This window comes from Tachypleus tridentatus, chromosome 10, assembly GCF_004210375.1.
Source record: "Tachypleus tridentatus isolate NWPU-2018 chromosome 10, ASM421037v1, whole genome shotgun sequence".
NCBI classification, from domain to species: Eukaryota; Metazoa; Arthropoda; class Merostomata; order Xiphosura; family Limulidae; genus Tachypleus; species Tachypleus tridentatus.
This window is the reverse complement of record NC_134834.1, coordinates 91,668,904-91,683,390: the sequence shown is the minus strand read 5'-3', so window position 1 is coordinate 91,683,390 and position 14,487 is coordinate 91,668,904. Positions and strand designations below refer to the sequence as shown.

The window sequence follows — 14,487 nt, the reverse complement described above, 5'->3', positions numbered from 1 at the left end:
ATATCAACTGTTAGATTAAATGAGGATGAGTTCTAGTAATTCGATAAATAGGCTGAAAGGACATTGTGACCATAAGTGTCTGAGCTATTGAATGTCTTTCTGGATCATTCACGTACGACATCAAGTAAGCTATCTCTTGGAAAAGATCACTGAAAAGTACAGTATACTATGTAAATGTGGACAATAATCCTTTCCTCTGGCAAGTCAGGTGAGACCTTGAGATTACATCATCTATTGCTTTTTTATTGGATTATCCTATTGTGGCAATGACCTAGGTATCACATGAGTCACAAGAATTGTTTGTTTATTTGTAAATAAGCACAAAGCCATCCAATGGGCTATCTGTGCTCTTGTCACCACAGGTGTGAAACCCAATTTCTTGTGTTGCAAGTCCAAGAGGATGTCCAGCCAGAATCTGAGAAGTAGTAACTGTTAGCTACAACATAAACAGTTCTGTTCTTTTATTTCAAATACTCTTTGTTTTTATAAGAAATGCAGTATTCTAATGATGAATATATTTGCTCACCATGATCAGTTGTAAAATGAACTGAAGAGTGAATTACTTTTGGTACTGTACTTTTACACATTTTAATAATATGGTATGTACACAAAGATTTTGATAGCCCACATCTGTGTATGCAATAGTATTAATATACAATTACACTGCAACCATGAGCAGGAATATCAACTTTTGGGTCTGCTAGAACATTGTCCTTAGATTGTCACTTCCTTTGTTCATTAATGAAAATATTGCAGAAATGTTAATATTCATTTGTAGAACCATAATATCTTTTGAAAAAGGTGTTATTTTTAGCAACAGCCTATGGATATGTTATTATCTTCCTTCTTAAAGTTTTTACTCTCAGTGTTGACCAGTAATAATATCAATTAAATAATGATACTGGCATGACAGGTGATGAAGCCATGAGTACTTTCAAGAAACTCTTGAGAAAACCTACAGATATACATTAAACTGCCTTGTTCATAACTAGACTGAAATATAAAAGTGGATAGGCAGCAAAACAAGTTTGAAGTGGAAGGGGGTAGTGACAACTGAGGCAACTGTTTTGAGTTGTTAACCATGACAGTTGAATTGAAGTTGAAACAGCAGCTTTTCCTCATAAGTTTATACAATTTTCTATTTCTTACTGAAAGATCTGCATGCATATAGCTCTTTCTCTCTGTTGCCTATATAAGGTGTTCATTATATTATCAGTTCAACATGCATGTGTGAATGCTATAAGCTACATACAGGAGTGCCATTCCCACTTACTTTTTCATAACAAATATTATTTTAATGCTGAAAGCCAGTGAAGCAGTAAAAACGACATGCTTAACAGTGCTGATAAAATCTCCAGAACGGAGGAGGTTTTTTTCTCATTCTTCAAAATTACTCTATTATCAATATCAAATCAGGGGTATTTGTAAAATATCATTTTAAACCTTTTTCACAACTTGTCATAGCAAGTGAAGCTGTTTGGTTCAATATTAGAACTCATCAGGCTGAACTTGCTAACATACAAAGGTGTGAAAAATGATGTTATATGCAGTGCAAAACAGTTAATGTTACAGTTTTAAACATCAACACCTAGCAAAGAAATTAAAACAGTATGTCAAATAATAGTGATAAAGTTACACAGTTTATTTCACTGTTGTTAGACTTATTAGTTTTAGCCTATTAACCTTTTCAAATTAACAGTTCAGTAAACAAAACAAAATTAATAGGAGTCAGGGCATAATTAGTTTTCACACATGACACCTTACTTTTTAAGCCAATTTAAAACTTACCTATGATTATTTATTGGAAGATTGTTCTCAAAATCCATATTTGCATAATTCTGACAAATAAATTTTGTTTTACCACTACCACTATTCAGGTCTCAGTATATTGTTGAAAATGCCATCATTATCAAAATCAGCCATAGAGTTGCTGAGTATAATTAATGATCATAGGAGTAATATATGTGTATATATGTGACTGCCCACAGGACCAAAATCATCACATTGCATTGTTAAAACAATTATTGTTGCCAACCTGAAAGGCCTGGTTGTAACAATATTGAGGGAGTTATCATAAAAAAAAAAGTTAAATTGCATGCAGTGAAATGGAAAGAATAAATGTTTGTTGTTGATATGGATAATTTCACTTGCATGACTTGTGTAAAAGTACTCGCCAGTGACTACAAATTCATTAAAGAATATTTGATTAATATTTGTTAAGAATGTTGTAATGCAGATAAGACTAGAACAAAACTGAAGTGTTAAATAAAAGGCACATTTACAACTTTACTGTAATAATTACACATGACACCTCACTTTTTTAAGCCAATTAAAAACTTACTTATGATTCCTTATTGGAAGATTGTTCTCAAAATCCATATTTTATACAGTTTATTAAAGATAATATAAAAATAATTCTCTCTGTGTTCAAATGTGATTTCTATAATGCTATAAATAAAATACGTATGCTTTTATCTATATGTAATGCTGTCAATTTTTTTTTGCTACAACTTTACTGTAATAATTAAACTGTTCATTTAATCAAATGAAACTGAAAAAAATCCACTGGTCTTCTATGTTATTAGACTTCAAAATCAGGAATGGCTCATGCAGATGGCCCTCACATAGCTTTGCACAATGAAAAACACCAGCTTGATGATCTGATGCATAGAATGTAAAAAATGCTTACACACGTCACAAGTTTTTAATTATTATTACTTGGGCAAGTTACGTAATAGAAAAGTAAAAAAAATACATAAATGTGTAAACAATAAGTTAGTGGACATATAAATACAATTAGCACTGAATAACTTCCTACAGAACAATGTCATATTCTGATAGGCAGATTTCCAACATAAAAGTATTAAGTAAGTATAATACATAAATTATAGAAGCCTTAAGCAAAAAATAAATTCAATGTGGCAACAAATAAAAAGAAGCTAACACAACAGCCTAAAGATGACGTGGGATTTTTAAAATGCTGTAACTGGTTTCTAATTTCTAACTTTCTTCTTATGACTTCTAGTTGTTGCAGCTGGAAAAAATCGAAACTACACAAGATTAAAATAAAAGTAAAAATTGTGATAATATAACTATCATTCAGAAGAACTGATCCAGTTAGTTCTATGAATTGTTTAAACATCCTAACTCAACTATTGTCATCATATTTCCTTACTTTTTAACACTAATGTTCTAAGGAATTTTGCATCATCATTTGTGTCAAATAGCATGTGATGTCAGCTCAAACAATAAATAAACCTGAGTGACCCCATAAATAGTGAAGTAAGTTCAAATTTAGTGACAATTAATAAAGGAAGAGAGATTTATCATGAAAGATTATAATAATATATATTTTTAAATCTGAAAGTTTGAATACGATCAGATTATCCAGTTTTATGTATGGCAACATTGTATATGGATACTTTCTATCCCTACTTCAATTTATTAAGTTTGTTTATAGCATACTTTTGTAACTTTGTTCTTTCATGGCAGGTTTTTTAACATTCTCTGGTGAAAGTAAATCATCGTAACAACAACAAATCATTTTATTTCTTCCTTAATGATTTTACACTGTCAAATACTTGTAACTTGTATGCTAAGTGTACAAACGACACCAATATAAAATACATTTAATACGTTCAAAGTAACTGAATGTGTAATAATTCACACAGATCCAAATACCTCACTAAACACAATGGCAGGTTCATTTGACCAGCTAGAAACAATTATCTATCTATCTGATGTTTCCCGAATCGTCTATTTTAATCTTTCCTTGCTTTGCCAGATCTTAAGTCAAAATTTATTCCATCTTGCCATCATCGTTATGGCCCACAGCTCCCTATAGCTAACAAATTAAAATATTTAGAAAGTAGCTCATAACATTGTTGAATATTTTTTACAAAAAGTGAATTTATCTTCTGAAAGTATCAGTCCCTTTCTTGTAGTTTTCTCCAACTTTTGGTGGCCTCGTAGTATATATCAGAAAATGTCTACATCATACATCACTTACCATATTATAAATTTAGTAACTTTCTCTTTATTTGCAAGACACCTTTCTATCCCTTTCTACTCTGCTGAAGGTGGCTTTTTATGTTTAGAGTTGTGGCGGGTTTTGAAACAGTTCAGTGTTAAAGAGCTGCATAATAAATATTTATACCTAATTTTCGAGAACGTCATAAAACAATTCTGGCCAAATATTAGGGATATGTGTTCCCTTTTTCTTTTCATCAAATTTTGCCTTCAAACGTTTTGACTGATCTTTAGAGAAATGATCCTTCCAGTCACCAACAACTCCTTTTTGAATAAAAGTGTTCTCTTTCGGCTGTGGTGCCTTTACAACTTTAACATATTCCTGAAGTAACTTTATTGCTTTATGAACACGTATATTTTGATGTTTCAGTTTTTCTTCTTTGTTTTCTTTGTGACAAAACCCATTGAACTGTTCGTTGATGTGTTTTCTCATATATTCTACACTTGTTTGATATAGTATTTTCTTCAACAAATTAGCGTCATTTTCAAGCATATCAAAATATTCCTGCCCTAAAATTTGGCAATTGTTTCACTGTAACTTGATTGTCTGCTTTCATTTCTTCGTAAACAAGGAATAAAACGTTTGGAAATTTTCGATGTTCATAAAGCGAAATAATATGATCGAAGTAGTCTCCCCAGTCATTTTCTCCATTCAGAAAAATTTCAAAATATTCATCAAAAGTTCCTTCTGAGAACTGATAGTGTGGAAACGTTTTGGTATGATGATAAAATGAAAAGCAACAATTTTTTGGATTTCGAATAATTATGATGTACTTTGCTTTAGCAGAATAAAGTTTTACGTGAAATGGGAGATGAGTTTTCACAGCCCCAGGTCGAGGCATGAGTTCAATACCTTCCTTTTCAAAAAAATCTATTATAGGACAAGAAAGGTTGTATTCTTCCAGACTTGTCAGTGGTTTTCCTTTGGGCAAGATATTGTGCGCTATATTGTGTCCAAGTTGTTACAGATTTTGGAAATGTCAGTATAATAATGTCGTCATTGGATGGCTTCTTTTAAATATTTGGGAGTAAAGACTCCGACAATTCTGACATTGTAAACATCTTGATAAGCTGGCATTTTCCTAATTGTGTACATGTTGATTGAACCTTTCTTAATACAGGGTAAGGAAATAATAAGTGAAAACATTATACTGAATCAATATGGAATTTCCGCGAAAAACAGGTTTAAGTCATTCACAAGAACAGAAAATTTATTCACAAAATATTTACACTCAAATCATAAAAAAATGTGATCGATAAGAAATTTAGACAGTGAAAATTATTGTACTAAATGGAATTGGAACACAGAAAGAGTTCTGCAACAGATTTTACACCCACGATTTTAAGAAAAGTTAGTGCTATGTAAGAAATTATTATACACGAACTTTAGTGTAACCACCATAAAATGTATGTGGATGCATACATGCAAAGCCCAGGTGAAGTCTGTTTTGTATATCGTTATAACCAGTAATGTATTAAAATAAAATTTGAGTGAACGAAATAGAAGACGTTACATTTATTGTCCTTTATATTAATAAACATATGTAGCTTTAAGAAAAGTTGAATGTGGATGTCTGAGCATACATATGATAATTAGGAACTAATGGAAAGAAATGTTATATTGGATCGTTTCTTGTAAGTAGCTCAAAATTAATAAAGAGAGCTGTAGCCGAACCTTCAAGAAACTAACTTGTTATTTTTGTCTACATACTGTATTTATTATACATATTTATGTCATAGAGATTGAGGACTACGCTTCCAATGTGTTTGTGTAAACCACATACAAAAACTTACTTAATCGTGTGCCAATGAATTTATATCTACAATTGGGAAAATATTAAAAATGATAGCAACAGCTAGTTCAAGTGAAAACTCCCTTCATTGACAGGATAAACTTTCATGTAAATATACAAAGTTACATTACAAGTTCTGGCTTCGAAGAAAAAGAAGTTGAACAGAAATGAAATCATGCATTCTACTAGAAGCTTTTCAGCCATTTGGCAATGTGCCAAGAGAATGACACAGAAAAAATACAGTAAGTGTAAGAGAATGCATGTTGTATTATGAAGTACTACAGTTACGAAGCAAAATTTACTATATGGTGTCCTTGAGTTTTCTTGTGTTTTCTTTTTTTAGCAAAGCCATATCGGGCTATCTACTTGTAGTTAAAATCTTACATCCTAAGCTGCTTAGCGTGTAGAATGAGATTCTCCTTGTTAAACAATATTCAAATTAAACAAAGATGTACGAATCTAAACTAAAGGGATAAAAGTATATAATGATTTATTGTAAATTGTTCAATTAAGAGGGTGTGTCGATACATGAAGAAAGTAAAGTGCAGATCCAAAGAGGGTGTCACTAATAAAGAATATTGTGTGTCTTAAAAATTCATAGATAAACTGAAGTCCTCAAGTTGCTCATAACAGCCGTGGAAAAAAAAGGCCTTCAATCTGATGGTACCGCAAGTGCAGTTATTAAGATAAAGCGTGGTGGATTCTCAGTGATGGATCTTAACATTTCCACCTGGCTAGGAGGGTTGGGTAACGTGTAGCTCGGGAAAACGAATTAGAATTAATATTTGACAAAATGGAAAATAGTGTACTTCTGAGGAGCATATTTGCACAGGGAGGAAAAATTTATTCTGAATATCCCCTGAATTAAACACTGTTGGTCATTAGCGTGTAAATCGATAAGCCTCGCTACTCATTGTTTTCCTCATATTTTATGTGTAAAAATAAGTGTAATATCTTTGCTATCCCAACGAGTAAAGGTCATGATTGTAATCTAAATATATATTCCTGTTTGAACTTTGTCAAGTCATAATTATTACGTGAGCAGTTAATGCCTTGACGTATTGGACCATCATTGATTATCCAACATTAGCTGTACAAATGAACTTCTGTAAGGAAAACAATAGTTCTTTCAGCATTATAACACACCACATCATACCAGCCATTATATCTCATCAGTGTTCACAGACATATAATATTTGGATTTGCCTTGATTATCTCAGATCTGAATCTGACTGACCTTTACTGGTTAGTTTTGGAATACTTCCAAAGAGTTAAAAAAAACAAAATATCTGATTACATTTGGAGATGTTATGCAAGAGAAGTTACTGTCTGTTACACCAGGAAAGCACCAAAGGTTAATAATCAAGTATCCGTTACAAAGTGTTGTCTGTAATAGATACTAGAGGTCTACTTACGCCACATGTAACGATGTACTTGTAGCATAGCACAAAATTCTCATAATTTTGCTTTATCATAAAACATTTGAAAATACCGTGATGTCAAACTCGCGTCCCATGTTAATAAAATTCTGTTTAATAGAATAATAATTCAAGATAAAATTTGTATTTAAGTCCAAAGTTAAACTTGGTTCAGTACAATAAAAAGAACTGGTTGCTTTACTGTTATTTTACAATCTGCAGAGACCTTTGCGAGAATGTTTGTTTGTTTTCGAAATTCGCGCAATGCTATACGAGGACCAGCAGCGCTAGCTCTCCCTAACGTAGGAGTGTTGACGGAAGAAATAGAGGGAATGTGGCTAGTTATCACAATCCACCTTTTGGACTACTCTTTTACCAACGAATAGTGGGGTTTCTCCCTCACATTATAACACCTCCACAACCGAAAGGGCTAGCATGTTTGGTGTGACTAGGATTTAAACTCTCGAACCTCAGATTACGTGTCGATCTACCTAACCATCTGGCCATGCCGGATATGTTTGGTAAGGAACGAAAAAATTGAAGCGTCTCAAGCATCTTAAACGAACTTCAGCAAATAGTGAACGTATGATGTTTTTGAAGAATGTGTAAACACCAGTTTGTACGATTGGTCTCTGCAGTACACATACGATACTGTTGACTACTATTCTGTGATGTGAGCTTCCACATCTTGGATTTTACCACACATCTATTTCAAACACCATCACAGATGGTTAATAATTAAGTTTGTAAGTGCTATATCTGTAATGTCTCTTGCCACAACTAAAGGCACACGATCCTCTTTCACAGAGAACTTTCCAGTTGATGACTGGTCCACATATGAAAGAATGCTTAATAGTCCCGCTTGCCCACAGTGAAAACTAGCTACATTTTTTCATTTCGGTAGAATTTGTTTTTACGCATCTTGATATTTCCATTCTTTATTTTGTACCTTTTATATTGTATTGCTTGATACGTGAATTGAAAATCTTACTGTCTCGTCACCCTTCGTACAGATGGCAATGAGCCTTCTCTTCTGTGTGCCCTTTGATATCAGCATCTTACTGAATGCACACTGCTATAGATAGTGAAAACAATTAGCTTCCCTGCTGCTTTATTGTACAAAATTACCCCGATAAACGTATTATTACTTAGGAGTTGTTGTAATTCTGTATAATACCACTCATTGCATTGGTGTTTCAATGACAGATTATCTATGATTATACTTTCAAACATATTAATATTACACATTAAGTTTTGGTGATGTTTTGGTGGTGTAAACTAAACACGATGATTTCAGTGTTGGTGTCCATACCACTTTGGAACATAGCATACAATTTCAATGACATAAATTGGAAAGCACACTTTAATATTGTAGTTAGAAATGGAACAAGATTTTCATAACACCAGGTTTAGGTTACGATGCTTGTGAGTTTGAAAATTATTCATGTTTGTATCTAGAGAAATACGATTTGAATTATGATTATCACTTATTAAATGATGTTTAGCCAATATTTTCAAAATTATATTTATTTATCAGCATCAACAATATAGATATATATTCGATTATTACATGCACTATACTTATTAGCTGTTAACACTTTGACAACGAAATTTGCCACACCAAAAAATCTGTAAACTTTGTCTTTTTTTCAATTATGGCTGTTTTTTTAGAAGTGAACACTTTTATTTTCTAAGGTTTTGAACAGACTGATTGACATAAACTGTCATTTCATTTTCTTTGACTAAAATAATCAATTCTTTCGACAATATTTCAACATTAGCCAACTGATCACACTTTCAATGATATATTATAAACACTTGAAGATAATTCGCAGTTTTATGCTCTTACCCCGAATTTATTTAACATATATTACTTTTATTTGATTATAATACCCGAGACGCACATATATTAACACCTAGAACCAGTTAACAATTTAAAACCATATACATATATATATATATATATATAAATACCTGGAACCGGACCATACTTTAAAATTTGAACAGAAATCTCCAACTGTGAATAATATTGAGATCTCTTTATTTGCAAATGATCATTTACTTATACTTATGCTACCTCTATAAAGTACAACCTCAATAGTACACTTTATCAGGCTCACATCGGTGCCGTGAGATATTCGTGCGAAAGGTTGATACGAGACGAACAAAAGCGAGAGTCCGTCAAAGTATATTGTTATCAACTCCCTTAAGGTTAGAGGGATGTAAAATAACTCTCAAGACAGGGAGCAAAGTCTTCTATATCACTTATTTTTTATTGAGATTTCTTAAAATAATCTAATCTTTTGTGCTTATTAGAAAAATAAATACAGTGCGTCCTTTACCTAATTGATCACAAGATCACTGACGAGAGCAGGTGAAGACGGAGTTATATTTTTTACAACTAAAAGGTAATGAGCTCTTTATGTTATGATACAGTTTCTCTGTTTGTAGATCACAAAACTTAAATTATCACTAACTTAGTAATGGATTAATTTCTTCGGAAAACTTAATTTAATATTAAAGTAAAACGTGTGTCTAATAATACGATTTATTCATTAAACGTTTCACAATATTCAAATTCTCGTCTTTAGTTATCTAGGGTGTCAGAAATCTATGTGATGAGTTATAAATTTAACGACAAGACAGAAGCGGTACGCGCTAAATGTGGTGCTCGTATATGAGAGTTTTCGTCACACATCATTGGTCTCAATACATACATCTCCATGTGTTCCGTTTGTGAGCCTCAAAATAGAGAGTCAGTATTCGATTTTCATCCATTTGTTGGCCAGCTACACTGACGCTTGACATTGTGTCGATGATCCGATAACATAGTCCCCAGATTGGCTCCCTTTGTCCTATGGACAATGTCCCTCACACAACCACACAAGGAAACGTTCACAGAAGTAGCAAAACTGGAGACAGAGAAGGCTATCTACGAAATATGGCTAACAGATCTGAAATCGTCTATTTTGGTACAGAGACACAATCTTGGAGTGTATGGAAAAGATCCGTCAGTTTTGCTAATTACATTTTGGAGACTGTGTTTATGTTATATGTGATTTCTCTTACTATAACGAAACAGCAGCGTTCGTTTTAATTGCTACTGTATCTGTACTTGTCGTAGTTTAGGTTTGTGATATGTCAAATAAATTTTCGAACAGTAACAAACGAACAATAATTACATACCGTTATATACAAAACACACAGGAAAACTAACACGTGTAATGTTTAGAGTGTATTAATATATCACTAGGTGCTCTCGTTCTTAACCAAGTTTCGACCATTATCGTCATAATACCTCAAGAAATTTAGTCAACTTTGAAAAAATATGTATTAGTTCTAAATGTGTATACTAAGTCAACAATGTAAAATATTATTGACAGAGAAATATATTAACAATAATGTAAAATATATTTTGTATTACACCAGTTATAATGTTTTTCATTGTTTATTTTGAAGTGCAAAGTTACAAAATTGTTTAAATGCGCTCTGGTAATGACAAGTGTCGAATACAACAACTTTTTGCGCTGTAAACAATAAAACTAGATTTCCATGGTTAGCGGTAATAAATTATATTAATCAAAAGAAATTCGAAAGAAAAATGAGACATTTCATTTTTTATAAGTTTGAACAAATAAGTTTCCAGCAGCAATCTACATAGCTCTCCCAATTTTAATCACAAGTTATTGTCTATTGATAAACCTTTATTACTTCCTTTATTGTATCTTAATATTTAGTTAAATTACATTTAACATTTAGTTGAGTTAATTGTGTTGGGTAAAGTTGTATCTTGTCAAAAATTTTATCGCGAAATATATTTTAGAAAGAAGACAAACCTACGAAGAAGGACCTGGTTCAGTATAAAAGACATTGTTTTGAAGATATCCGAATCTGCTCCAAATACTAAAACAGAGTGAATACTAAATTAAGACGGTTTCTAAGGCTCTTTAAGTCGCAAGGTCCGGTCATATTATATTTTATGGCTATGTGTTTTGACAATAGTCTTGAAGCGTAGTTTTGGTATCCAATAATCAGAATACCCGTTTTATTCATCAGCTGTTTGAGGTATGCGTTGAACTTTCAAGTTGTGACTCACGCCTATTTTTCCACACATTAGTCCTTTCATAGTTATATTGCATTCTCTTATATAGGGAACGTACTAGTACCCTTTTGTCCATAAGTGGCCTAATTATCATATGTGTGCTCAAACATCCACATTGTGTCAACTTCTTTTTAAAGCTTTATTAATATAAAGTATAAAAATTTTACGTCTTCTAGTTCGTTCACTCAAATTTTATTTTAATATATCACTGGTTATAACGATTTACCCAACAGATCTCACCTGGTCTTCGCATGTATGCATCCAAATACATTTTATGGTGGTTACAATTCCATTTAGTACAATAATTATCACTGTCGAAATTTCTTTTCTAAAAACGTGTAAACAATGTAAAAATGAAGTTTAAATATAAGTTATTGTACAGGAACTTCATATCGGCTGATTTACATGTTCTTATTATTTTCTTACTCTGTTTATAGAAAGGTTCAATCAACATGTACACAATTAGAAAAATGCCAGCTTATCAAGATGTTAACAATGTCAGACTTGGCGGAGGCTTTACCCCCAAATTTTTAGAAGAAGCCATCCAATACGAGCCAAGAGATGACGACATCATTATTCTGACATTTCCAAAATCTGGAACAACTTGGACACAATATATTGTGCACAATATCTTGACCAAAGGAAAACCATTGACAAGTCTGAAAGAATACAACCTTCGATGTCCTATAATAGATTTTTTTGGAAAGGAAGGTATTGAACTCATGCTTCGACCTGGGACTATCAAAACGCATCTTCCATTTCACGTAAAACCTTATTCTGCGAAAGCAAAATACATCTTAGTTATTCGAAATCCAAAAGATTGTTGCGTTTCATTTTACCATCACACTAAAACGTTTCCATACTATCAGTTCTCAGAGGGAACCTTTGATGAATATTTTGAAATTTTTCTGAATGGAGAAAATGACTGGGGAGACTACTTCGATCATCTTCTTTCACTTTATGAACATCGAAACCTTCCAAACGTTTTATTCCTTGTTTACGAAGAAATGAAAGCAGATCATGAAGCTACGGTGCTAAATATTGCCAAGTTTCTAGGGCAGGAATATTTTGATATGCTTGAAAATGACGCTAACTTGTTGAAGAAAATACTATATCAGACAAGTGTAGAATACATGAGAAATCACGTCAACAAACATTTTAATGGGTTTTGTCACAAACAAAATAAAGAAGAAACACAAAAAGATCAAAATTTTCCTGTTCATGAAGCAATAAAGTTACTTCAGGAATATGTTGAACGTGTGAAGGCACCACAGCCGAAAGAATTCCCTTTTATTCGAAAAGGAGTTGTGGGTGACTGGAAGAATCATTTCTCTAAAGATCAGTCAAAACGTTTGAAGGCAAAATTTGATGAAAAGACAAAGGGAACAGATATCCCTAATATTTGGCCAGAATTGTTTTATGACGTTCTGGAAAATTAAGTATAAAATATTCATTATGTAGCAGGTTACCGTAATATTATGGTATCCTATAATATTGAGTCTTCATTTTACAATTATCATATGATTACAAGATCTCATGAAATTTTAGTATGTCTCTGTTTTGAAAATGCTATTATTATCGAATGTTAGATTGTGCCAATGAAATGTAACTAGGTTTGAAAGGAACCTTAATTATATATAATGCCAATTTCATATTGCTTTTTGCAAAACTGCAGCGTATATTTTAAATTGTGAATCAAGCATACAAAAATACATATTTTTTATAAAAATAAAAAGGAGTAATTATGTTAGTATATTTTTCTTTTCTGTTGTGTGTTTTATGTTCTTATATTTTGGTATCAATAATAGGTAGAGAGTCATGACACCACGTCGCACTGGCTTATATAACCTCTTTAAAAGAAATCCATTGTACGTGTGTGACGTTCTGATTGAAAAATGATGAACTCACATTCAATTAAAATTCGCTAACAATAATATGACTAGGAATTTACGTAAAAAAAGGGGATCGGCATGGCAAAGTGTGTTAAAGCGTTCGACACGTAATCCGAGAATCGCGGGTTCTATTCCCGATCGCACCAAACATGGTCGCTTTCCCAGCCGTGCAGGCGTTATAAAGTGACGTTGATAAAAGAGTGAACCAAGAGTTGGTAGTTAGGTGGTGATGACTAGCTGATTTCCCACCAGCTTCTTCAAACTGATAAATTATGGGCGGCTAGCGCAAATAGCCCTCGTGTAGCTTCGCGCGAAAATGAAATTATTCTCCATTTCTTAACGTCTCTGAAGATTTTTAACTCAAGTAATTTTTATTGTATTGATTATTTGTTCAATTTCACGAAATTCTTTCTATAAGTTAAAATGGATGATGATCGCTGTGAGAGATCAAAGGATTTATTACAGTTTCAGAACTTTAAAATAGCTCTCGAGTAATTTTGCGCTAAATTCAAAAATAAACATCTAGAAAAAGTGATGGGAGAGGAAACGATGCACAATGTACAATACGAAAATATTTAATAACGTCTTTATTGCAGGATTTACAACAATAAACGAAGAGTAAATTAATAAACTGAATCGAATAAACACGGCTTTAATTTAGAAAAAGACAATAACATCAGAAGCAAACTTGCTTATCGGTTTGGCGAAAGAGAAACAGTAAACAACTCTTCTGACAAATTCAAGACAGAGGATAAGAAATGAAAATTTTGTTGTATATCAAATATGCTCAGTAGCCCTGATAGCAAACTGTCTCAAAACTCACCGTTAAGCAAAACACCACAAAACACTTTGATGATGTTTGAAACTCCTAAAACTGACACCTGTCACAAGGACTAAAAAGCTACAGTCGTACTTTACAGGGTTACGGATAAATTCGTGATTGTAGAATAAACGTTGGAGTAAAGTTATGACATGTTACATGTTTTTAACCTGTGATAATATTTTTAGAAATATAGTTGAAATAGAAATTTCCCATGTGCACCTCTTTATATATTTTCTTAAATATAACGTTCCATGCGTGAGTAATTCACTTGAGACCTTTTAGTAACCTTTTATTTTCATTGCAAATCTTAGTTATTGTTGAAAAAGTAATTTAAATGGGCGGAATAATTAGTTCTTGTATTGTATTCGATAACATACAAATTTCCCTCACCAGGAGCTCGAAGCAGAATAGTTTTACCAATGACACAAAG

The 14,487-nt window shown here is 32.4% G+C and overlaps 1 protein-coding gene across 2 annotated transcripts in view; it reads left to right on the top strand.

Moving 5' to 3' along the window:
* LOC143229854 (sulfotransferase 1C2A-like) overlaps positions 1-13,097 on the top strand; it is a 28,374-nt gene extending 15,277 nt beyond the window's left edge. Inside the window, exons 1-2 of one of the 2 annotated variants that reach the window (XM_076462693.1) lie at positions 9,467-9,648; positions 11,780-13,097. In XM_076462693.1, coding sequence (XP_076318808.1) covers positions 11,795-12,781 — 987 coding nt within the window. In that variant the 5' untranslated portion in view covers positions 9,467-9,648; positions 11,780-11,794 and the 3' untranslated portion in view covers positions 12,782-13,097. Of the gene's footprint in view, positions 1-9,466; positions 9,649-11,779 lie in introns of those variants that run through there. The other variant, XM_076462692.1, reaches the window with a different exon arrangement.
* The last annotated feature ends 1,390 nt before the right edge of the window (positions 13,098-14,487 follow it).